A 23544-nucleotide genomic window follows, 5' to 3' on the forward strand; every position below is an offset into this window, starting at 1 on the left:
ATGCACGGCTGTTGTCTTCATAATTCAGAAAATCCCTGACAGCGTTTAAAAAAAATTCTCTCACTTTAATAACCTTGATTTTCATCCTCCTGCTATTCAAAATTCTTCTCCCTGTTGTCTTTTCTTTGTCCAGATTTGTCCATTAGTTTGCTATATAGAATGTACGATGGTGAAAATGTACACGCAAAAAAGGGCCAAACTGAAACTCTGAATATAAAAGACTATATGATAGAGATTTTCAATACAATAAAATCATCTTTCAATTTAAAATCATTGTGAAAGTTTCTCTAATATACAATACTTCCCTGTGCCTTTGTCTACAATACTGACAAAATCATTTCTACAGAGTTTGGAAATAATGTACTAGTGCTTTCAGATTCTTCATTTCATAGAGCACTACATTACTGTACCATCATACTGGCCTTGACTTGTGATCATGACACATACACAAAGACACATACCCTCTTTCCCACACACACGCACGCACACACACAAACACACAACTGAGATGACAATTAATATCAATTCTATCAAGTATGCCAGATTTAACTGAATTTGATATGTCCCAACATAAAAAACTACAGCTCTTATCCTGATTTCTAAAAACTACATCTCCCAATATCCTGGGTGTTCATAATCACTACAGTTTTACATGTACAGTCAGAGTCCACCATTTCTTGGAATCTTTAAGGCTAAGGGGCTAAAGTGCATGATCAAGGCGACTGGCGACAGAGCCACTAACAAGTAGGCACTTAGTGACAGATAAATTCTGGTAGGTTGGCTGGTAGACTGTGCTCATAGTGTTCAGTGTGCTATTCTCTTCTGATTGGGTGAAAGTTAGGAAGTTAAGGAGGATAGTTAAGAGTACTGCTGAGTGAATTTCTGGTGGAACTCCTTTACTTTAGCCAGTAAGATCTTCAGCTTGTCCGTGGGCGGCAGAATGGTCATCCTGGAACGAGGGGAGGAGGAAGGGAGAGAGAAAGAACTTTGAACGAAATGCAGGGCATTGGAAACTAAAAGCCATATATACTATTTTTCTGTTGCATACATTTCTACCTTATTAGGTATATCAAAAAGTGAAATTATACCCATCTAAGGATGTGAAAGGCTGTGATAAAATGTTTGAGTAAACTGGGATGTCCAGACCTGAAGTGGTAGGTGCCGTCCTTCTGTCCGAAGCCACTTCCTGGGACCAGACAGATGCCAGTCTCCTCCAATAGCTTCATACAGTAGAACATATCTGGAGCCTGGCCAAGCGCCTAGGGGGGAGAGAGAGATAGAGAGACAGAGGGAAAGAGGTATTACAGTGGGATGACACATACAGTACCGGTCAAAAGTTTGGACACACCTACTCATTCAAGGGTTTTTCTTTATTTTTACAATTTTCTACATTGTATAATAATAGTGAAGACATCAAAACTATAAAAAAAAGCACATATGTAGTAAACAAAAAAGTGATAACTCAAAATATATTTTATAAGTAGTCACCCTTTGCCTTGAAGACAGCTTTGCACACTCTTGGCATTTTCTCAACCAGATTCATGAAGTAGTCACCTGGAATGCATTTAAATTAACAGGTGTCCCTTGTTAAAAGTTAATTTGTGGAATTTCTTTCCTTCTTAATGCGTTTGAGCCCATCAGTTGTGTTGTGACAAGGTAGGGGTGGTATACAGAAGATAGCCCTATTTGGTAAAAGACCAAGTCCATATTATGGCAAGAACAGCTCAAATAAGCAAAGAGAAACAACAGTCCATCATTACTTTAAGACATGAAGGTCAGTCAATCCGAAACATTTCAAGAACTTTTAAAGTTTCCTCAAATGCAATTGCAAAAACCATCTCAATTGCAAAAACTGGCTCTTATGAGGACCACCAAAGGAAAGGAAGACCCAGAGTTACCTCTGCTGCAGAGGATAAGTTCATTAGAGTTACCAGCCCCAGAAAGTAACAGACACATCTCAACATCAACTGTTCAGAGGAGACTGTAAGAGTCAAGACTTCATAGTCGAATTGCTGCAAAGAAACCTCTACTAAAGGACACCAATAAGAAGAAGAGACTTGCTTGAGCCAAGAAACACGAGCAATGAACATTAGACCAGTGGAAATTTGTCCTTTGGTCTGACGAGTCCAAATTTGAGATTTTTGGTTCCAATCGTCGTCTCTTTGTGAGACGCAAAGTAGGTGAATGGATGATTTCCGCATGTGTGGTTCCCACCGTGAAATATGGAGTAGTGATGGTGTGGGGTTGCTTTGCTGGTGACACTGTCAGTGATTTATTTAGAATTCAGGGCACACTTAACCAGCATGGCTACCACAGCATTCTGCAGTGATACACCATCCCATCTGGTTCGCGCTTAGTGGGACTATCATTTGTTTTTCAACAGGACAATGACCCAACACACCTACAGGCTGTGTAAGGGCTATTTGACCAAGAAGGAGAGTGATGGAGTGCTTTATCAGATGACCTGGCCTCCACAATCGCCTGACCTCAACCCAATTAAGATGGTTTGGGATGAGTTGGACCGCAGAGTGAAGGAAAAGCAGCCAACAAGTGCTCAGCATATGTGGGAACTCCTTCAAGTCTGTTGGAAAAGCATTCCAGGTGTAGCTGGTTGAGAGAATGCCAAGAGTGTGCAAAGCTGTCATCAAGGCAAAGGATGACTACTTGAAAGAATCTAAAATATTACATATATGTTGATTTGTTTAACACTTGTTTGGTTACTACATGATTCCATATGTGTTATTTCATAGTTTTGATGTATTCACTATTATTCTACAATGTAGAAAAGAGTAAAAATAAAGAAAAACCCTTGAATGAGTAGGTAGGGGTGTCCAAACTTTTGACTGGTATTGTACATTCTGTACACAGGAAACACATCTCACAATCAAATATATCAACTTAATTGGTGTATATATATCAACAGGTGATGGGACCATAAACTCCATAATTCAGAAATTGCCAAATTATAATTTTCTAATTTCCTAGATTAGTATTTCAGTCCTCAACACCAGAGCGTCTGTGTTGTATTGTGTTTGTTTCATATGATTGTGTTTGCAATCTTATGAATAATTGGGTAATTGATGCGTATATAATATACACTGCTCAAAAAAATAAAGGGAACACTAAAATAACACATCCTAGATCTGAATGAAAGAAATAATCTTATTAAATATTTTTTTCTTTACATAGTTGAATGTGCTGACAACAAAATCACACAAAAATAATCAATGGAAATCCAATTTATCAACCCATGGTGGTCTGGATTTGGAGTCACTCAAAATTAAAGTGGAAAACCACACTACAGGCTGATCCAACTTTGATGTAATGTCCTTAAAACAAGTCAAAATGAGGCTCAGTAGTGTGTGTGGCCTCCACGTGCCTGTATGACCTCCCTACAACGCCTGGGCATGCTCCTGATGAGGTGGCGGATGGTCTCCTGAGGGATCTCCTCCCAGACCTGGACTAAAGCATCCGCCAACTCCTGGACAGTCTGTGGTGCAACGTGGCGTTGGTGGATGGAGCGAGACATGATGCCCCAGATGTGCTCAATTGGATTCAGGTCTGGGGAACGGGCGGGCCAGTCCATAGCATCAATGCCTTCCTCTTGCAGGAACTGCTGACACACTCCAGCCACATGAGGTCTAGCATTGTCTTGCATTAGGAGGAACCCAGGGCCAACCGCACCAGCATATGGTCTCACAAGGGGTCTGAGGATCTCATCTCGGTACCTAATGGCAGTCAGGCTACCTCTGGCGAGCACATGGAGGGCTGTGCGGCCCCCCAAAGAAATGCCACCCCACACCATGACTGATCCACCGCCAAACCGGTCATGCTGGAGGATGTTGCAGGCAGAAGAACGTTCTCCACGGCGTCTCCAGACTCTGTCACGTCTGTCACATGTGCTCAGTGTGAACCTGCTTTCATCTGTGAAGAGCACAGGGCGCCAGTGGCGAATTTGCCAATCTTGGTGTTCTCTGGCAAATGCCAAACGTCCTGTATGGTGTTGGACTGTAAGCACAACCCCCACCTGTGGACGGCGGGCCCTCATACCACCCTCATGGAGTCTGTTTCTGACCGTTTGAGCAGACACATGCACATTTGTGGCCTGCTGGAGGTCATTTTGCAGGGCTCTGGCAGTGCTCCTCCTGCTCCTCCTTGCACAAAGGCGGAGGTAGCGGTCCTGCTGCTGGGTTGTTGCCCTCCTACGGCCTCCTCCACGTCTCCTGATGTACTGGCCTGTCTCCTGGTAGCGCCTCCATGCTCTGGACACTACGCTGACAGACACAGCAAACCTTCTTGCCACAGCTCGCATTGATGTGCCATCCTGGATGAGCTGCACTACCTGAGCCACTTGTGTGGGTTGTAGACTCCGTCTCATGCTACCACTAGAGTGAAAGCACCGCCAGCATTCAAAAGTGACCAAAACATAAGCCAGGAAGCATAGGAACTGAGAAGTGGTCTGTGGTCACCACCTGCAGAACCACTCCTTTATTGAGGGTGTCTTGCTAATTGCCTATAATTTCCACCTGTTGTCTATTCCATTTGCACAACAGCATGTGAAATTTATTTTCAATCAGTGTTGCTTCCTAAGTGGACAGTTTGATTTCACAGAAGTGTGATTGACTTGGAGTTACATTGTGTTGTTTAAGTGTTCCCTTTATTTTTTTGAGCAGTGTATATAGTGTAATTGTTGTTTATTGATGTGTATACAGGGCTAACCCCACAAAATGGGCCATGTTAAATTATAGTGACATTGACTGACCTTAGCTTCCTTGATGGATTTCTCTGGCAGGCTGATGTTAGGGAATGAGTACATGGCTCCCTGAACAGGGTTACAGGTGATCCCAGGTACTGTGTTCAGAATCTGCTCTGTCAGTTTAGCCTTCTCTGCCAGGAGACTGAGGGTGGCTGTGCGCTCCTGGACATGGAGAAGAGGGTGTGAGTGTGTGAGCGTGCATGCGTGCGTGCGTGCGTGCGTGCGTGCGTGTGGCACACATACACAATCCATGTGTCAATTGTCTCAAGGCTTAAACATCCTTCTTTAACCTGTCTCCTCCCCTTCATCTACACTGATTGAAGTGGATTTAACAAGTGACATCAATAAGGGATCCTAGCTTCACCTGGTCAGTCTATGTCATGGAAAGAGCAGGTGTTCTTAATGTTTTGTACACTCACTGTATATTGAATGTGTGTCCCTGTCAATGTTGACAGTCTGGTATGTCATTTAAGTCAATGTCTGCTTAATGACCATATATAATTACCTTCATGAAGGTGGTGTGGGAAGGTTCTCCAGGCTGGGGAGAGTTGACCACCAGGTCCATCAGAGCCTGACCAGGGACGGGGGGACATAGTCTGACCGACACCAGCTTAGAGAGCTGGGCCTGCACCTCCGGGTCCATATTAATCACCTCCATGTAACCCCCACGGAAACCACACCTAGCAGGCAGGAGAAGAGAGAGAGAAACCAGTTACAGAGATTCAGAAGGCAAGACACAACTGCACCATATCTACAGGTCTAGCTATTTCTATATTGGTTGAAGTAGTAAGGTCATATAATGGTTGATATTTCAGGTCATGTTAAATTAATGAGAATGATCTTACTCTCCCATGTAGCACTTGGAGGTGGAGTGGAAGGACGCCAGTTCTACATTGTCAGAGTACTCTGGTCCCAACTCAAAAAGCACCTTCTTAAAGGAATGGAACTGGCAACCCTCTGCATACACATTATCCTGGTACACCTAGAGGAGAGGGACAGAGAGAGAGGGATGTCAGGGGGTAAGAGATGAATGTAGAGGTGAAATTATGTTGATGAGGAGGATGACAAAAAGGTCTGATTGGTTTACCTCATCAGCCATCAGGAAGAGTCGCTCTTTAGCAGCGAATCGGATCACGTCCTCAATACACTGTCTGCTCTGGACCTGACCTATCACAGAGTTGGAGAGGGAAAGGTTCAGAATCATATTAGTAGAACTGGACATTTTGGTTTCTGTCCAAGTGGGATCTATGTCCTCTGGCGCCATCTAGTGTCATGACTGGGAGGAAAACAGATATTTTGCGAGATAATTAGGAATAAATGTGATGTCACAGAATGAAGGGTATGTAACAGTTTTCCTTGGGTTGGGTTATTGAAATCCTGCTCACATTCCCACAGCTGGCAGCACCCAAGTAATCATAAATTCGGAGCGCAGTTGCACAAGACCCAATAATAATGCCCATGGTTATTGGTTTGACATTCAATCAAATGTAGAAATGCATAAACAAATACTGAATTAATTTAATGAGACAACTAAAAGATGTGCAACATGGAAATATTGTCCCATTTACATTGTGTAATTTATTGACGGTCACTAACTAGCCCCAGAGATAGGCTATCCAAAGTCAAACCAATTTTCCCAAGGTCACACACCACTGGCTGAAGCTAATTGGCAAAATAAGTTTGCTAGCTAGTCTAGGCTACCTCCAGACACATGAACTGGTTAGAAAGTTGCAAGTTATCTAGAAGGGTGAGTGAGTGTAACTGTGTACTGTTTTGGCAGAGCAAAAATACATACACTTCTAATGTTCGAACACACAAGAAAGACACCCACATCAAAGCACACCTTCAAGACTCAAAGCACATTCTCAGTCACATTTCTTAATGAGGAGAATTGAAACCAAGGCTAAATCAGGAAGTTTAGCCCCCGTTAAGCTTGGCTACTTACCAGTGGGGTTACCAGGGTTGATGATGCAGAGGGCTTTAGGGTTGCAGTGCTTCCTGGCCTCCGCTAGGGAGCGCTCTAGCTCACTAAGGTCCATGCTCCAGCACTTCTCCTCGTTCAGGTAGTAGTTGACCTGCACAGCGCCCAGCTCAGCCAGGGCAGCCGAGTACAGAGGGTACTGAGGGATGGAGATCATCACCCCTGTCCTCGATGCACCCTCACCACACACCAATAGTTTCAGCATGGTCTAGGAAAGACAGGGGAGAGGAGAAGGGAGTGAGTTGGTAAGCAAATGATAGGTAATTCATTCAATCAATCAATCAAGAATAATAGGTGATAAAGTTGCTGGGAGATAGACCGACTGATAGGTGCACCTCAAGCCTATAGTCCTCAACGCTCTCCTTCCACCTTCCTTTTTATCTGCAGTGAGAATGTTACTTTAAAACACAACTTTTGATTTTGTATTGAGTTCTTACTACGATGCCATCGCTGGCGCCGGTGGTGAGGTAGACGTTGTCTGGGTCACAGGGTACACCCCCGTCCCGACGCTCAATGTAGCGAGCCACGTCCTGCCGCACGCAGTCTATTCCCTGGCTGGCACTGTATGCACCTGAGAGAGAGAGAGAGCGAGAGAGAGCGAGATAAAGAGAGAGAGAGCGATATAAAGAGAGAGAGAGAGAGAGAGAGAGAGAGAGAGCGAGAGATAGAGAACTCAAAACACTACAGTGCTCCAGGACTGGAGTTGGAGGTCATTTCATTGGTTATGCGGTCACCAAAAGGCTAACACGGGCCTATTGGCCAAAACATAATTATATTTGAACTTACATCCTTACAATACACATTCCATCCAGTGCATGAACAACATACCCACACTACCGCCTCCACAAGCCTGCAGAATGCGTCGTGCTCTGTTTTTGGCATCCTCTGGAAACATGTTTTCATTCAATAGTTCCGGGTAGGAGCAGAGTGCCAAGACCTTGAGGAGGAAGAGAGGACAGAGAGTAAGGTGAGGAACAGACAGCAGTTGATGCAGAATAATGTACACAAATCTGCATGAAACACCACATGAATCTGCATGAAAAGGTCACAATGTGTTTTTGCCTTAGACAGAACGATTTCAAATGATAAAGGAGAATGAAAGACATCCTGTAATCAAAAAGAGAACTGAGGTTTTAAATTAGGGGTTTGGAACTTAGGGAATAAAAGCAGACCTGTCGGAAGAAGGTGATTGGCTGCTGGCCCATGGCATGGGCGTCACCGATGTTGGCCTTGATGACCTCAGTGAAAGGCTTCTTCACTCCCTTCAGGACACAGAAACAAGACACAAAACGATGAAAAGACTAGGGCAAGGAAGAAAGAGATGGATGATTTGCTGGATCCCAGGGGTGTGCAGTGCAGAAATGCAGACCAATACATTGCCTTATTCTTTATAAACTTATAAACTCACACTTAACCATTTATAACTACTTCATCTGAGTGTGTCCCTCTATAACTAAGACATGAGTATGAGGTCACGTACTCCTAGACTCCAGCCATGGCTGTACTCTCTAATCTCAGATGTCTCCACTACCTCAGGTAAAGCTAAAGGTGCCCATCTACTGTAGTCATGCTATCAGGAGAACAAACAAGAGCTCTGGAAAAGGCTTGGCATTGGCGTCAGCTATATTTCTCTTTCTGTCTCACTCTCTTTCTCCCTCTCTCTTTCTCCCTCCCTCTCACACTCTCTGTCTCGTTCTTTCTTTCTCTCCCTCCCTCCTCTCCCAACCTCTCTCTCTCTCAAACAATGTTTGTCGATAGCAAATGCACTAAAATAGACAACCCTTAGTAACAGCCAAACAACTCTTTATAATTTTCTTTACCAAGTGTTTTTACTTATTCAACTCTCAAACACAAACACAAAATCGGGTATAGTCTTTTCCAGGAGAAATGACTTGGCAGAATGCAAACATGCATTGGTTTATTACGTGCTCTCCACTCCCCTTGCCTTTGGTCCTAAAATGTAGGACATTAGCGCTGTTAAAAAAACATAAAACACAGGAGTAATACAATCCAATGTTAGCGGTCTCTGTGAAGGTGTGATGTGTAAATGGGGGCAGGGTTTGCAACTGATAAGATAAGACACACCTACTTACAAATACATACACATAATGTGCGTCTAAGTGTGTTTGGAAGCAGAGTGGAGGGAGTCAAAACAAGATGGGACATTTTAGCCTAATGTACAAAACATTAGGAACACCGTCCTAAAATTGAGTTGCACCCCCTTTTGTCCTCGGAACAGCCTCAATTTGTCGGGGCATGGACTCTACAAGGTGTCGAAAGCTTTCCACAGGGATGCTGGCCCATATTGACTCCAATGCTTCCCACAGTTGTGTCAAGTTGGCTGGATGTCCTTTGGGTGGTGGACCATTCATGATGCACACGGGACTGTTGAGTGTGAAAAACCCAGCAGTGTTGCATTTTTTTTAAACACTCAATCCGGAGCACCTGGCACCTACTACCATACCCTGTTTATAGACACTTAAATCTTTGTCTTGGCCATTCACCCTCTGAATGGCACACATTCACAATCCATGTCTCCGTTGTCAAAAGGCTTAAACATCCTTCTTTAACCTGTCTCCTCCCCTTCATCTACACTGATTTAAGCGAATTTAATTAGTGACATCAATAAGGGTTCATAGCTTTCACCTGGATTCTCCGGTTCAGTCTATAACATGGAAAGAACATGTTTTGTACACTCAGTGTATATTAAAGCAGAGAAAATGCTATCTGGAAAACAAAAGGAGACATACACATTCCCAGGCTGCCTGAAAGGCTTGTCAAGTGTTAAATCAGCTAGACTCCAGCTGTAGAAACAAACAGACGTTAAGTACGATAACGGTCGACGCCAACACAACCGGCGTGAATAACGAAGTGCCCAATACAACGGGTCCACAGTTCGCACAGAAAATAACACATGCAGATCGCCAGCACATCCAACAAAAAAAACACTCTGACGAAAATAATCCCGCACAAACCTGGGCGGGCTAAACAGGCTTAAATAACCATAAATCAAGAGACACAAATAAGGAACAGGTGCAAACAATAAGACATACCAACCGAAAAGGAAAAAGGGATCAGCGGCGGCTAGTAGGCCGGCGACGACGACCGCCGAGCGCCGCCCGAGCAGGCAGGGGAGCCACCTTCGGTGGGATTCGTGACAGCTATTCTTAGTTACAAAAGACAAGATGGGTTTGGCCCAGCTATACTTGGAAGAGTCTACAGATAGACTACACCTGATACAGCACATGGTTTGTGTGTTAGTTGGATATTTGGATGTTCCCATAGATAACAAAACACACATTGTTTCTATTTCTAGGTGTTCAGTATGACATAACGATGTAATAACTGACCCCTCCTGTCTCAGCCTCCAGTATTTATGCTGCAGTAGTTTATGTGTCGGGGGGCTAGGGTCAGTCTCTTATATCTGGAGTATTTCTCCTGTCTTATCCGGTGTCCTGTGTGAATTTAAGTATGCTCTCTCTAATTCTCTCTTTCTTTCTTTCGGAGGACCTGAGCCCTAGGACCATGCCTCAGGACTACCTGGCATGATGACTCCTTGCTGTCCCCAGTCCACCTGGCCATGCTGCTGCTCCAGTTTCAACTGTTCTGCCTGCGGCTATGGAACCCTGACCTGTTCACCAGACGTGCTACCTGTCCCAGGCCTGCTGTTTTCAGCTCTCTAGAGACAGCAGGAGCGGTAGAGATACTCTGAATGATCGGCTATGAAAAGCCACCTGACATTGACTCTTGAGGTGCTGACTTGTTGCACCCTCGACAACTACTACTGTGATTATTATTATTTGACCATGCTGGTCATTTATGAACATTTGAACATCTTGGCCATGTTCTGTTATAATCTCCACCCGGCACAGCCAGAAGAGGACTGGCCACCCCTCATAGCCTGGTTCCTCTCTAGGTTTCTTCCTAGGTTCTGGCCTTTCTAGGGAGTTTTTCCTAGCCACTGTGCTTCTACATTTACATTTTTGTCATTTAGCAGACACTCTTATCCAGAGCAACTTACAGTAGTGAATGCATACATTTCATAAATGGTTTTTCTGTGTTGGTCCCCCATGGGAATCGAACCCACAACCCTGGCATTGCAAACACCATGCTCTACCAACTGAGCTACAGGGAAGACTTCTACACCTGCATTGCTTGCTGTTTGGGGTTTTAGGCTGGGTTTCTGTACAGCACTTTGAGATATCAGCTGATGTAAGAAGGGCTATATAAATACATTTGATTTGATTTGATTGGGAAACCCCTGAGGTAGACTCCTGAATGACCAACCTGCCCTAAGCCAGGTAGGCTCCTGGTTGGCTAGGGTGTTTGAGGATGAGTCAGAACAAATAAAAGAGAGAAAATCCATGAAGATGACGTTTTGCATTTTGGTAAAGCCATAGGGCTGTCTGGTAAAGGTCACCATAGACCATATGGCAGTCCCTCCACCACCCTACCCAGCTAGAAAGTGCACCTCTCTCTTTCTCAAACACAGAGACACTTCAATCTTTTTCCTGGAAATAGCACTCAGATTGGTCCACTTTGCACACTACACTGGAATCAATAAACTATCTCTGGGTTTCCATGTCAACCCCTGAAATGAAGCAAAAGGTGATGGGGCAGGTAAGGGTTACACTTATGGGGTATTATGGGATCTTTACGGAGCAAGTGAAACAGTATAGCTTCCGTCCCTCTCCTCGCCCCTACCTGGGCTCGAACCAGGGACCCTCTGCACACATCGACAACAGCCACCCTCCGAAGCATCGTTACCCATCGCTCCACAAAAGCCGCGGCCCTTGCAGAGCAAGGGGAACAACTACTTCAAGATCTCTGAGCGAGTGATGTCACCAATTGAAACGCTATTAGCGCGCACCCCGCTAACTAGCTAGCCATTTCATATCGGTTACAGAAGTAGATTACTGACCGGTGGGCCCCCATTAATTTTGTGTGTCACTCTCAATCAGATATCATATTAAAATCATTTATCATATTAAAAATGCTAATATTTCTCTCCACCCTATGGCAGATGTTGTAGAATTGCATCAACATTTCTGTAAAACTGCTAATGATTCTCTTCACCCGATGGTGGGGAGAGAATGACAATTTACCAAGGGCCCCCCCTGTGACGTTCGTCGTTAGGAGGAGACCAAGACGCAGCGTGAGTTGGGTTCATCATATTTATTTTCAATGTGAACCAGCAAAAACAATAAACAATACAACGAACGAAAAGCTAGGCGTGCAAACACATGCAACACCAAGACAAGATCCCACAAATGACTGTGGGAAAAAGGGCTGCCTAAGTATGATTCCCAACGAATGACAGCTGCCTCTGATTGGAAACCATACTCGGCCAATCAAAGAAAAAACAACATAGACATACAACACATAGAATGCCCACCCCATGTCACACCCTGACCTAACCAAACAAAGAAAAACGGCTCTCTCAGGTCAGGGCGTGACACCCCCAAAAGGCTAAGGCCGGCTCGGACTGCATGTGTGGGTATGGATGTGGGTACACAGACCCACGAGCAACTAAAGTCCCTCATGATGAGTTCAGATTTTTTGTGGCCACCACCCCCATCAGTGTTTCCCATCTCTGGTCTAGATCATTCACCCATTTCACATAACAAATGTCACGGGACTGCAGGGGGGCTATAGGAGTGATGAGTTATTTCTTTTAAGAGACTTAAAGGAGACAGTGGTATTGGTCTGGGGTAAAGTGAGGATTTGACCTCTGACCTCTGATGATAGATGACATACTGTATGACATTGTGAGGTCAGACGTTTAAATAGAGCTGATGTAAAAACAGACCACAGACTGAACTGAATCTCTCAGTTTTCTGTTTGACCTGTGGACTTTCACCTGAATCTTTCTCAGCTCAGAGAACAACTCTGATACTGTATAACAGAGAACAAACAGTGACAAGGGCGAGAAAGACAGAGGTAGAGGGTGAGGGAGAGACACAGAGACAGAGGGTGAGGGAGATAGAGACAGAGGGCGAGGGAGAGAGAGACACAGGGACAGAGGGTGAGGGAGAGAGAGACACAGAGACAGAGGGTGAGGGAGAGAGAGACAGAGGGTGAGGGAGAGCGAGACACAGGGACAGAGGGTGAGGGAGAGAGAGACACAGAGACAGAGGGTGAGGGAGAGAGAGACACAGAGACAGAGGGTGAGGGAGATAGAGACACAGAGACAGAGGGTGAGGGAGAGAGAGACAGAGGGTGAGGGAGAACGAGACACAGGGACAGAGGGTGAGGGAGAGAGAGACACAGAGACAGAGGGTGAGGGAGAGAGAGACACAGAGACAGAGGGTGAGGGAGAGAGAGACACAGAGACAGAGGGTGAGGGAGAGAGAGACACAGAGACAGAGGGTGAGGGAGAGAGAGACACAGAGACAGAGGGTGAGGGAGAGAGAGACACAGAGACAGAGGGTGAGGGAGAGAGAGACACAGAGACAGAGGGTGAGGGAGAGAGAGACACAGAGACAGAGGGTGAGGGAGAGAGAGACACAGAGACAGAGGGTGAGGGAGAGAGAGACACAGAGACAGAGGGTGAGGGAGATAGAGACACAGAGACAGAGGGTGAGGGAGAGAGAGACAGAGGGTGAGGGAGAGCGAGACACAGGGACAGAGGGTGAGGGAGAGAGAGACACAGAGACAGAGGGTGAGGGAGAGAGAGACACAGAGACAGAGGGTGAGGGAGATAGAGACACAGAGACAGAGGGTGAGGGAGAGAGAGACACAGAGACAGAGGGTGAGGGAGATAGAGACAGAGGGTGAGGGAGAGAGAGACACAGAGACAGAGGGTGAGGGAGAGCGAGACACAGAGACAGAGGGTGAGGGAGATAGAGACACAGAGACAGAGGGTGAGGGAGAGAGAGACAGAGGGTGAGGGAGAGCGAGACACAGGGACAGAGGGTGAGGGAGAGAGAGACACAGAGACAGAGGGTGAGGGAGAGAGAGACACAGAGACAGAGGGTGAGGGAGATAGAGACACAGAGACAGAGGGTGAGGGAGAGAGAGACACAGAGACAGAGGGTGAGGGAGATAGAGACAGAGGGTGAGGGAGAGAGAGACACAGAGACAGAGGGTGAGGGAGAGCGAGACACAGAGACAGAGGGTGAGGGAGATAGAGACAGAGGGCGAGGGAGAGAGAGACACAGAGGTAGAGGGTGAGGGAGAGACACAGAGACAGAGGGTGAGGGAGATAGAGACAGAGGGTGAGGGAGAGCGAGACACAGGGACAGAGGGTGAGGGAGAGAGAGACACAGAGACAGAGGGTGAGGGAGAGAGAGACACAGAGACAGAGGGTGAGGGAGAGAGAGACACAGAGACAGAGGGTGAGGGAGAGAGAGACACAGAGACAGAGGGTGAGGGAGAGAGAGACACAGAGACAGAGGGTGAGGGAGATAGAGACACAGAGACAGAGGGTGAGGGAGAGAGAGACACAGAGACAGAGGGTGAGGGAGAAGAGACAGAGGGTGAGGGAGAGAGAGACACAGAGACAGAGGGTGAGGGAGAGAGAGACACAGAGACAGAGGGTGAGGGAGAGAGACACAGAGACAGAGGGTGAGGGAGAGAGAGACACAGAGACAGAGGGTGAGGGAGAGAGAGACACTGAGACAGAGGGTGAGGGAGAGAGAGACACAGAGACAGAGGGTGAGGGAGAGAGACACAGAGACAGAGGGTGAGGGAGAGAGACACAGAGACAGAGGGTGAGGGAGAGAGAGACACAGAGACAGAGGGTGAGGGAGATAGAGACAGAGGGTGAGGGAGAGAGAGACACAGAGTCAGAGGGTGAGGGAGATAGAGACACAGAGACAGAGGTGAGGGTCAATCTGCTTGGCTTCAAAATCAACAGATGACCAACAGAAGGTGCAACAAACCTGCAAAAATGTCAACTAACCTTCAAGGTAGTAGACTTTGGCAGGAGGGTGACACACTGGGTGTGTGAGCAAATGCACACAAAAAGTCTATATTTTGGTGAACAGTTAGGCTGGAGGGCAAAGGGAAGTGCAAGCACATGACAAGAGTTGCTCAAGTCACTGTAAACCAGTTATTGCACAACTAGTACAATGCTACACACAAATGGGATTCACAAGATCAAAAATGTGATTCATCCAAGTAAAATGGAAAGAGAAAGGAAAGGGGGAAACCTAGTCAGTTGTACAAGTGAATGCTTTCAACTGAAATGTGTCTACTGCACTTAACCCAACCCCTCTGAATCAGAGAGGTGCGGGGGGCTGCCATAATCGACGTCCACCTCTTCGGCACCCAGGGAACAGTAGGTTAACTACCTTGCTCAGGGCAGAATGACAGATTTTTACCTGTGCGTAATTATTGAGATTCCGGTCTCAGTGAAAGAAAAGGTACTCAACAGAAATTCAAATCAAATCAAATTGTGCCGAATACAACCGGTGTAAACCTTAGCGTGAAATGTGTACTTACAAACTCTTATTTTCTTAAAACTACATTGTTGGTTAAGAAAACATTTACTAAATAAACTAAAGTAAAAAAAGTAACACAATAAAATGACAATAACAAGGCTAAATACAGGGGGTACCGGCACCGTGTCAATGTGCGGGGGTACAGGTTAGTCGAGGTAATTGAGGTAACATGTACATGTAGGTAGGGGTAAAAGTGACTAGGCAATCAGGATAGATAATAAACAGAGTAGCAGCAGCATATGTGAAGAGTGTGAAAGTGTGTCCACAGTATGTGTGAGTGTGTGTGAATCCAGCCACCCAAGTCATAGACTGTTCTCTCTGCTACCGCACGGCAAGTGGTACCGGAGTGCCAAGTCAACAGTTAAATAAAATGTCCTGCAATTCTGTAAATTTTGACATTGCTTATAACGTGTTCATATGCTATCTGGGGGCCCCCTGACCTCCAGTGGGCCCCCAACCAATATATATATAGTAATTAACTTTATGTCCTGAATACAAAGCGTAACCTAAAACACAAGGCCAAATATACACTGGCGTTACTAACCAAGATGACATTGAATGTTCCTAAGTGACCAAGTTACAATTTTGACTTAAATCGGCTTGAAAATCTATGGCAAGACTTGAAAATGGCTGTCTAGCAATGATCAATAACCAACTTGACAGAGCTTGAAGAATTTTCAAAATAACTGTGCAAATATTGTACAATCCAGGTGTGCAAAGCTCTTAGAGACTTACCCAGAAAGACTCACAGCTGTAATTGCTGCCAAAGGTGATTCTAACATGTATGGACTCAGGGGGGTTAATACTTATGTAATGAAGATATATTTGTGTTTTATTTTTCATAATTTCTTTACAAATGTTACAATTGTTCTTCCACTTTCAAATTACAGTGTATTTTGTGTAGAGCATTGACAAAAAAATTACAATTAAATCCATTTTAATCTCACATTTTAACACAACAAAATATGGAAAACTCTAGGGGTGTGAATACTTTCTGAAGAACTGTATATATTGTGGAAATTTCACCTATGGAACAAATGTTGTCATAACAGGTCTGTTGCAAAGCAGTGATGGCAAACAAGCTTGGTACAGGGATATACAGTATCAGCCAAAGTTTGGACACACCTCCTCATTCAAGGGGTTTACTTTATTTGTACTATTTTTTACATTGTAGAATAATAGTGAGTGAAGACATCAAAACTATGAAATAACACATATGGAATCATGAAGTAACCAAAAAAAGTGTAAAACAAATCAAAATATATTTTATATTTGAGATTCTTCAAAGTAGCCACCCTTTGCCTTGATGACAGCTTTGCACACTCTTGGCATTCTCTCAACCAGGTATATGAGGAATGCTTTTCCAACAGTCTTGAAGGAGTTCCCACATATGCTGAGCACTTGTTGGCTGCTTTTCCTTCACTCTGCGGTCCAAATCATCCCAACCATCTCAATTGGGTTGAGGTCAGGTGATTGTGGAGGCCAGGTCATCTGATGCAGCACCATCACTCTCCTTATTGGTCAAATAGCCCTTACACAGCCTGGAGGTGTTTTGGGTCATTGTTGAAAAATAAATCATAGTCCCTCTAAGCGCAAACCAGATGGGATGGCGTATCGCTGCAGAATGCTGTGGTAGCCATGTTAAGTGTGCCTTGAATTCTAAATAAATCACTGACAGTGTCACCAGCAAAGCACCCCCACATCATCATACCTCCTACTCCATGCTTCACGGTGGGAATCATCCGTTTACTTACTCTGCGTCTCACAAAGACACGGTGGTTGGAACCAAAAATCTCTAATTTGGACTCATCAGACCAAAGGACAGATTTCCACCAGTCTAATGTTCATTGCTTGTGTTTTGTGGCCCAAGCAAGTCTCTTCTTCTTATTGGTGTCCTTTAGTAGTGGTTTCTTTGCAGCAATTCGACCATGAAGGCCTGATTCACTCACTCTCCTCTGAACAATTCATGTTGAGATGTCTGTTACTTGAACTCTGTGAAGGATTTATTTGGGCTGCAATTTCTGAGGCTGGTAACTAATGACTTTATCCTCTGCAGCAAAGGTAACTCTGGGTCTTCCTTTCCTGTGGCGGTCCTCATGAGAGCCAGTTTCATCATAGCACTTGATGGTTGTCTGACTGCACTTGAAGAAACTTTCAAAGTTATTGAAATTTTCCAAATTGACTGACCTTCATGTCTTAAAGTAAGGATGGACTGTTGTTTCTATTGCTTATTTGAGCTGTTCTTGCCATAATATGGACTTGGTCTTTTACCAAATAGGGCTATCTTCTGTATACCACCCCTACCTTGTCACAACACAACTGATTGGCTCAAATGCATTAAGAAGGAAAGAAATTCCACAAATTAACACTGTTTTGGTTACTACATGATTCCATATGTGTTATTTCATAGTTTTGATGTCTTCAATATTATTCTACTATGTAGACAATAGTAAAAATAAAGAAAAACCATGGAATGAGTAGGTGTGTCCAAACATTTGACAGGTACTGCACATAATTTGTACATGAAAATCTGATTGGAATCAGCGTTTGATTATTTAAATAATCAGCCTCAATTTAACTTCAGAGTTGCTTTTTTCTTTCTTATGGCATTTTCGGGGACATCTTTAGCCAGGGACAGGCCACCAAAATCGTCTCGTCACCCTATATTACGCAAGCTGCTGCGTGTCACTCTGCTACAGTTGCAATTTCAGAAAAGCCGAGCCAGTGAGGCCACAGGAGAGTAGTGTCCAGTTAGGTTAAAAGTCAGACTGGTGCAGTGAGTCTAGGTGAAAGACTGACAGTGCATGGGACAGTGTCAGAGATTGCTTTCCCACTTTGAAAACTACAAAATATTTCAAACAGAGAAACAAATGATTTGCACATTTGAAAAAGAAATGGAAAAATGAAAATGATGACTGAGGATAGCCTATAGGGTAGTCTAAATCACAATATGATTGAATTAATAACGTTTATTTTAAGCATACCTCTCTCAGCTCTTTCTCGATCTGAATGGCGCGCTGTACAATGGGTCCGCGCACCGCATACTCGACGTTCTTCACCGTGGGGTTCATGGTGTCGATGGTCAACACCTTGTCCCGGGAGAACACTCCATTCTCGGTCATTTTCTCTTGGGCAAGTCCACGCCGCCGTTCACTGACTCCTGAAAGTGCTATACTCTGGGGAAAAAAAGGTGACAGCTGAGAGGGAATCAGCATTGAGCGGACCCCAGAGACGAGGTACCCCGCGGGGTGTTGCGCCCCGCCGCCGAAAAACCATACATTTCCTCCGTTCAAAACGCTCACGCTTCTGGATGGTAACATTTGTCCTATGCGCGAAGCAGACATGTTACAATAATCTATCTCTTTAGCTGTGAAGTGCTGCGACCCCTCTACGCTCAATGAATGCACACACACAGACAACTGTTTTTTGTGCAGTTGGCAACAAAAAAAAGTCAACCAGGGCTTTGAACCTTAAAATGACGATAGAATGAGGTGAGTTTTAAAAAATGTTCAGGGGAAGTGATAGTAGATCTGTTTCCCCAGCCCGTTATTCACAGAGTGGTGCACTCTTCTGCACACCACACACATTGTAACATTACTCCCCCATACACCCGTTTTGTGAGTTGAATCCAACCTGCATCCCCATTTGCCTACGCACGGATAAGTTGTCAGTCAGGGTCGGATCTCCGGTTACCGAGACGACAGACACAAGCGATAAGCCAATGCGAGGAGACCGCGCGCAGCTTCAAACTTGCTCCCCCTTCCATGGAACTCCCTCTCTTTCGTTTGTTAACACACACCCGGCAGTGCGCTCTAGACTACTGGGAGGAGACTGCGGACCAGGCCATTCTGCAAGCATTTTGTGCAACTCCTTCTAATTGGACTCAAGCCGTTCTCCCACTGCTTGTAGCAGCAGCATATTTACACGGAATGTGCACTGTGCTCAACTGGTTTGCTCAACTGGTGAAGTTTTAAGGGCCCTCCACACTAGGCTAGTTAAGTTTTAGTGTGAATGACTGAGGTAGATGTTGCTTTATTTATAGCTGATAGTTCTTTAACATAAATGCTACATTCAAACGATACAGCATTCCTAAATAACCTTTCATATAGACTACTTTCAGTAGGCCTTACCCCCAGTGCAATTGTCCTAATTACATCATTGGGTTGATGAGCATGGTGACAGTGGATAGGAGATTTCCATTGCAACAGTGTGGACAGATTTGACTCAAAGAACCGGATCAACCGTTGACTTACAAAGTTTCAAGTAACAAAGTGGTCTTATTGGACTGATAAGGGACATCATTTAGTCAAAGTGATTTAGTTCTGTATTAAGATAGACCACTGTGCCACTCGGGAGCCCTAAGGCACTGCATCTCAGTGCTAGAGACGTCACTACAGACCCTGGTTCGTTTCCAGGCTGTATCACAACTGGCCGTGATTGGGAGTCCCACAGGGCGGCGCACAATTGGCCCAGCGTCATCCGGGTTAGGATTTGGCTGGGCTAGGCGGTCATTGTAAATAATAATTTGTTTTTAACTGACTTGCCTAGTTAAATAAAAAAAATTAAAAAAAGATGGGCTTCCTTTCTGAGCTCCCAGAGTCCAGTTATTTCAGGCCAGTGGTATTCTGGGAATGTGTAGGAACAAGGTCAGACCTGACAGAGGAATAGGGTCACATATCAGCTGTCAAACAAACCTGTCAATTTGCTGAAGAAACACAGCATCTGTCCTTCTGCAACACGCACCCATACACACATACACCCATTCACACATACACCCATACACCTTTATTATTGCACAACATATTGCACAATTCAAACACTTTGCTCTCCATACATACTGTAAGTCAATATTTTACTATACATTTGTTTCGAGTGCCTTCCATGTAGGCGATTTATATCTCTGCCAAATTTGATTTTATTGAACTTCTATTTTAATTTTTGTCACATAGTTGAGGGGTGCACCCGCAAGTAAGCATCTCATTGTACTACAGCATTACCATGACACCAATGGAGAGTCCAGCCATTCAACCTTTCATATCTTCAGTGTTTCCTGGAGAAAACTCCATTGATCATTTCTTCCATGGCCAAACAATCATCCATGAAACAGAAATCAACTTAGTACAAAAGTACACTGAGCACAATGGTTGTAAAAACAAAGCAGAGAGCCAAGTAGCAATTGAAAAAGAAGTGAGATTAGATAAGTTGCTTTGCGTGGGCTCTTGAGTGTGTCAACATCATTTTTTCCATACAATGCCTTTCAATATCACCCCCCTTCCCGCCCTGGAAATCTATCAGTCACTCAGTTTCAGACACAACCATACAATTTAGTTACCAAGGGCTATGCTCACAATCAATACATGTATCTTCCAATATGCAGCAGTCCCTATCGTAACTAAATCATTGCACTGTTGATTTGCATGCTTCTAAATTAGGTCCAAGGACAGTATGAGATGGATCCAAATTGTTTTAGACAGGGGGATTTATTTAAAGACAATTTTGCTGCTTTGCAGTTGGTCTTTCCCTCAATGGCTTGATCTCTGTCCCCAGTGGATGTAACATGTGATCATTAATTAACTAATGTTATGGTAGAGTTGTTAATACCTGCTAGCGTCTGCATACAATCTGTTAATGGTTTCTTTTGTCCTAACAAGTATTGCTCAGCACCCTGCCCACTATAGTGATAAAGTCCAAATTACTCCACCAAAACATAATTTTTATCTACGTAGGCCTACCATCTTGGGAAAAAGGAGTTATATTCCTCCCAATCAAAGTCCTCTCAATAATATATTTTCACCTCTACATAACTTTGATCAGGTCAATAAAATCACTTACATCATTTTTTCCCGCATTTCCACTAGGTCCTTTACATACTCCAGTTCAAGTGTCTGCACACAAGTCTCATTCATTAACTTTTTCCTACTAGCACTGGCTTTGCTGATAGCTACATTTTTGAGGAAAAATAACAGAGATTAAGTTGTCTCACCTAGCTATCTTAAGATGAATGCACTAACTAACTGTAAGTCGCTCTGGATAAGAGCATCTGCTAAATGACTAAAACGTAAATATTTAGAGTGTGTGTATGTGTGTGACCACAACTATAGGGTTTCTCTAACAAATGTAACCATGGGTCATATGAACCAAGTAAAGCTTCAGATATGACTCAATATGCTGATGGCAGATACTGAGCAAACCACTTCCTCAGTTCAACATACAAAACAAATAACATACCTTCTCAGTTCATGAGAATTTATTACAAACTCATCTGGGTCTTTGACACTAGGTACATTGAGTGGAAACAAGATACGGGTTGAGAGCAGTACACAGCAAGACAGATTCAAAAGTTCACGCCATTGAAGCTTCAGAAATAAATGGAACGGTTTCAGTATAATCAATGTACTCATATGGCATCATCTATTTATTACCAGCTACTGAAACGTAAAAGCAGTGTGGCTCAAGTGCTTACTTTGATTTGTTTCCTTCTTGCAACATGATGAGATTGGGCCATCAAGAACCAGAGGTTCAGTCATCCTCCCATTCATCCATGCCTGAAGTGAACAGAAAGTGGAATCAGGTAGAGCAGGGGGAAACCATCTTCCTCATGGTTAATCTACTGAACTATGCAGTCATCATTGTATCAGCGATGCTTGAAAGTGTTGCCAAAGTAAACAGTTATGACATACCATCAACTATTGTGTGAAAGTAGGGCCAGATGTTCCAACTATTTGACCCTGACTTGATTTTGTCAGTCCTGAGGAACAGATCCAGTTTGATTAAGATTTAGCTGCACATTCAATTTAGATTCCTACACCAGATCATTTACGTGATCTAAAACCTCTTCCACATTGTCTCAGAGACTCCTATTGATACTTTCAACATCCTCAATAGGAAGTCGAAAAATAGTCAATAACCCAAAATGGCTAAGGTTTTCCATGCAAAAACACATACCCATGGAAAAGATGTTTCTTGTGCTGTGCTTTTTAGATGTTGTTGCAATTCAGGACACTACAGCATATAAAAGCTATTCAGTTTTTCTTTACTTCCAACATTCAGCAATATTTTCTCTGTGGTCAGCCATCTGGTGACACCACAGTTTAGTCAATATTTCAGTTCCTTTAAAAATGTCCACACAAATCCTGGTCCTGGTTTCTCACCATGGTCAACAACAAGTTGTTTTCTTTTACTGGTAAGGGGCAACCTTAGCCATGTTATAAGTATTTATCACTATTGCACACAAAGAAATAACACAACAGACAACTCAAAAGTAGATGACATTCATCCACATAGATGTATAAAAACAGTGAAAAATACCAATTATCTCGATCAGCAGTAACTCAATAGAAACAGGAGTTTTTGAAACACAATATTTCAAACAAACATTGTTTATGTCAAAACTATTTATGATCATAAGAAAATAGACACAGTAACAGCACTGAAGTTTCAAGCACTTGACATGTTGATAAACAACCTATACTCCAAAAACTATGTGGACATTTTCCTGCGTAACCCGCATTGCTGGTATGTTTGGTCAGCTGAACACTTTTCCTCGGTCGGTCCTCCAACAGCACTTCTGTAAGTCAAGTATAGGATCCGGTGAGAGGAAACAACCTTTTCTTTCCCAAGGACACCCTCCCAGGCAAACCGGCGACCCAGGGACCCCCATCATACTCTAACAAAATAAAATATGTTAATGGAAAGAAGTAATCAATGTTTTAAAAATTAATTGATTTTGTAGATAGTGTTTCATTATTTTGACCTCCACAAGTCATAATTGGAAGAGGAATTATAAACTCTAACATAGCCTATAAAACAATATATTTTTTATTGTCACATAGACCAGATACGTGCAGTGAAGTGTTGTTTTACAGGGTCAGCCATGGTAGTACGGAGCCCCTGGAGCAAATTTGGGATTAAGTACCTTGCTCAAGGGCACACGGACAGCTTTTCAGCTTTTCGGCTCAGGTATTCATACCAGCGACCGTTCGGTTACTGGCCCAATGCTCTAAAATGCTCTAAAAGGGTAACTTGAAACACATTTGCGCTATGAAGAGCTGTTTAGCTGGTTAAACAAAGATTGGCCATGTATTGGCAAAAATGTATGTCTGAGTCAAGAAAGCTTACCAGCAGGCAGAGGTACTTGCCGCACTGGTATCCTATTCGCGGGTACTTTTTCATTTTTTACACACACACACATATATATATATATATATATATATATATATATATATACACTGAACAAAAATATAAAACGCAACATCCAACAATTTCAAAGATTTTTCTGAGTTACAGTTCACATAAGGAAATTAGTCAATTGCAATAAATTCATTAGGCTCGAATTTATGGATTTCACATGACTGGGCAGTGAT

General features: G+C 43.8%; 1 protein-coding gene across 4 annotated transcripts; it reads right to left on the reverse strand.

The window, feature by feature from the left end:
- Positions 1–44: 44 nt before the first annotated feature.
- On the reverse strand, positions 45–21701 carry LOC115157226 (alanine aminotransferase 2-like). 4 transcript variants are annotated; one of them, XM_029705303.1, is made up of 12 exons: positions 21645–21701; positions 18166–18357; positions 7910–7999; positions 7566–7674; positions 7175–7308; positions 6702–6945; positions 5844–5923; positions 5602–5738; positions 5262–5436; positions 4763–4918; positions 1147–1259; positions 45–949 (listed from the first exon to the last, which is right to left on the reverse strand). In XM_029705303.1, exons 1-12 carry the CDS (start codon positions 21684–21686, stop codon positions 859–861), a joined length of 1563 nt encoding a protein of 520 aa, XP_029561163.1. In that variant the 5' UTR covers positions 21687–21701; the 3' UTR covers positions 45–858. The 4 variants fall into 4 exon arrangements, with proteins under 4 accessions (XP_029561163.1, XP_029561164.1, XP_029561165.1 ...); XM_029705304.1 differs by lacking the exon at positions 21645–21701 and adding an exon at positions 18815–18968; XM_029705305.1 differs by lacking the exon at positions 21645–21701 and adding an exon at positions 18839–18967.
- Between the last annotated feature and the right edge of the window lie 1843 nt (positions 21702–23544).

The sequence above is a fragment of the Salmo trutta genome, chromosome 21 (genome assembly GCF_901001165.1).
Source record: "Salmo trutta chromosome 21, fSalTru1.1, whole genome shotgun sequence".
Lineage (NCBI taxonomy): Eukaryota > Metazoa > Chordata > Actinopteri > Salmoniformes > Salmonidae > Salmo > Salmo trutta.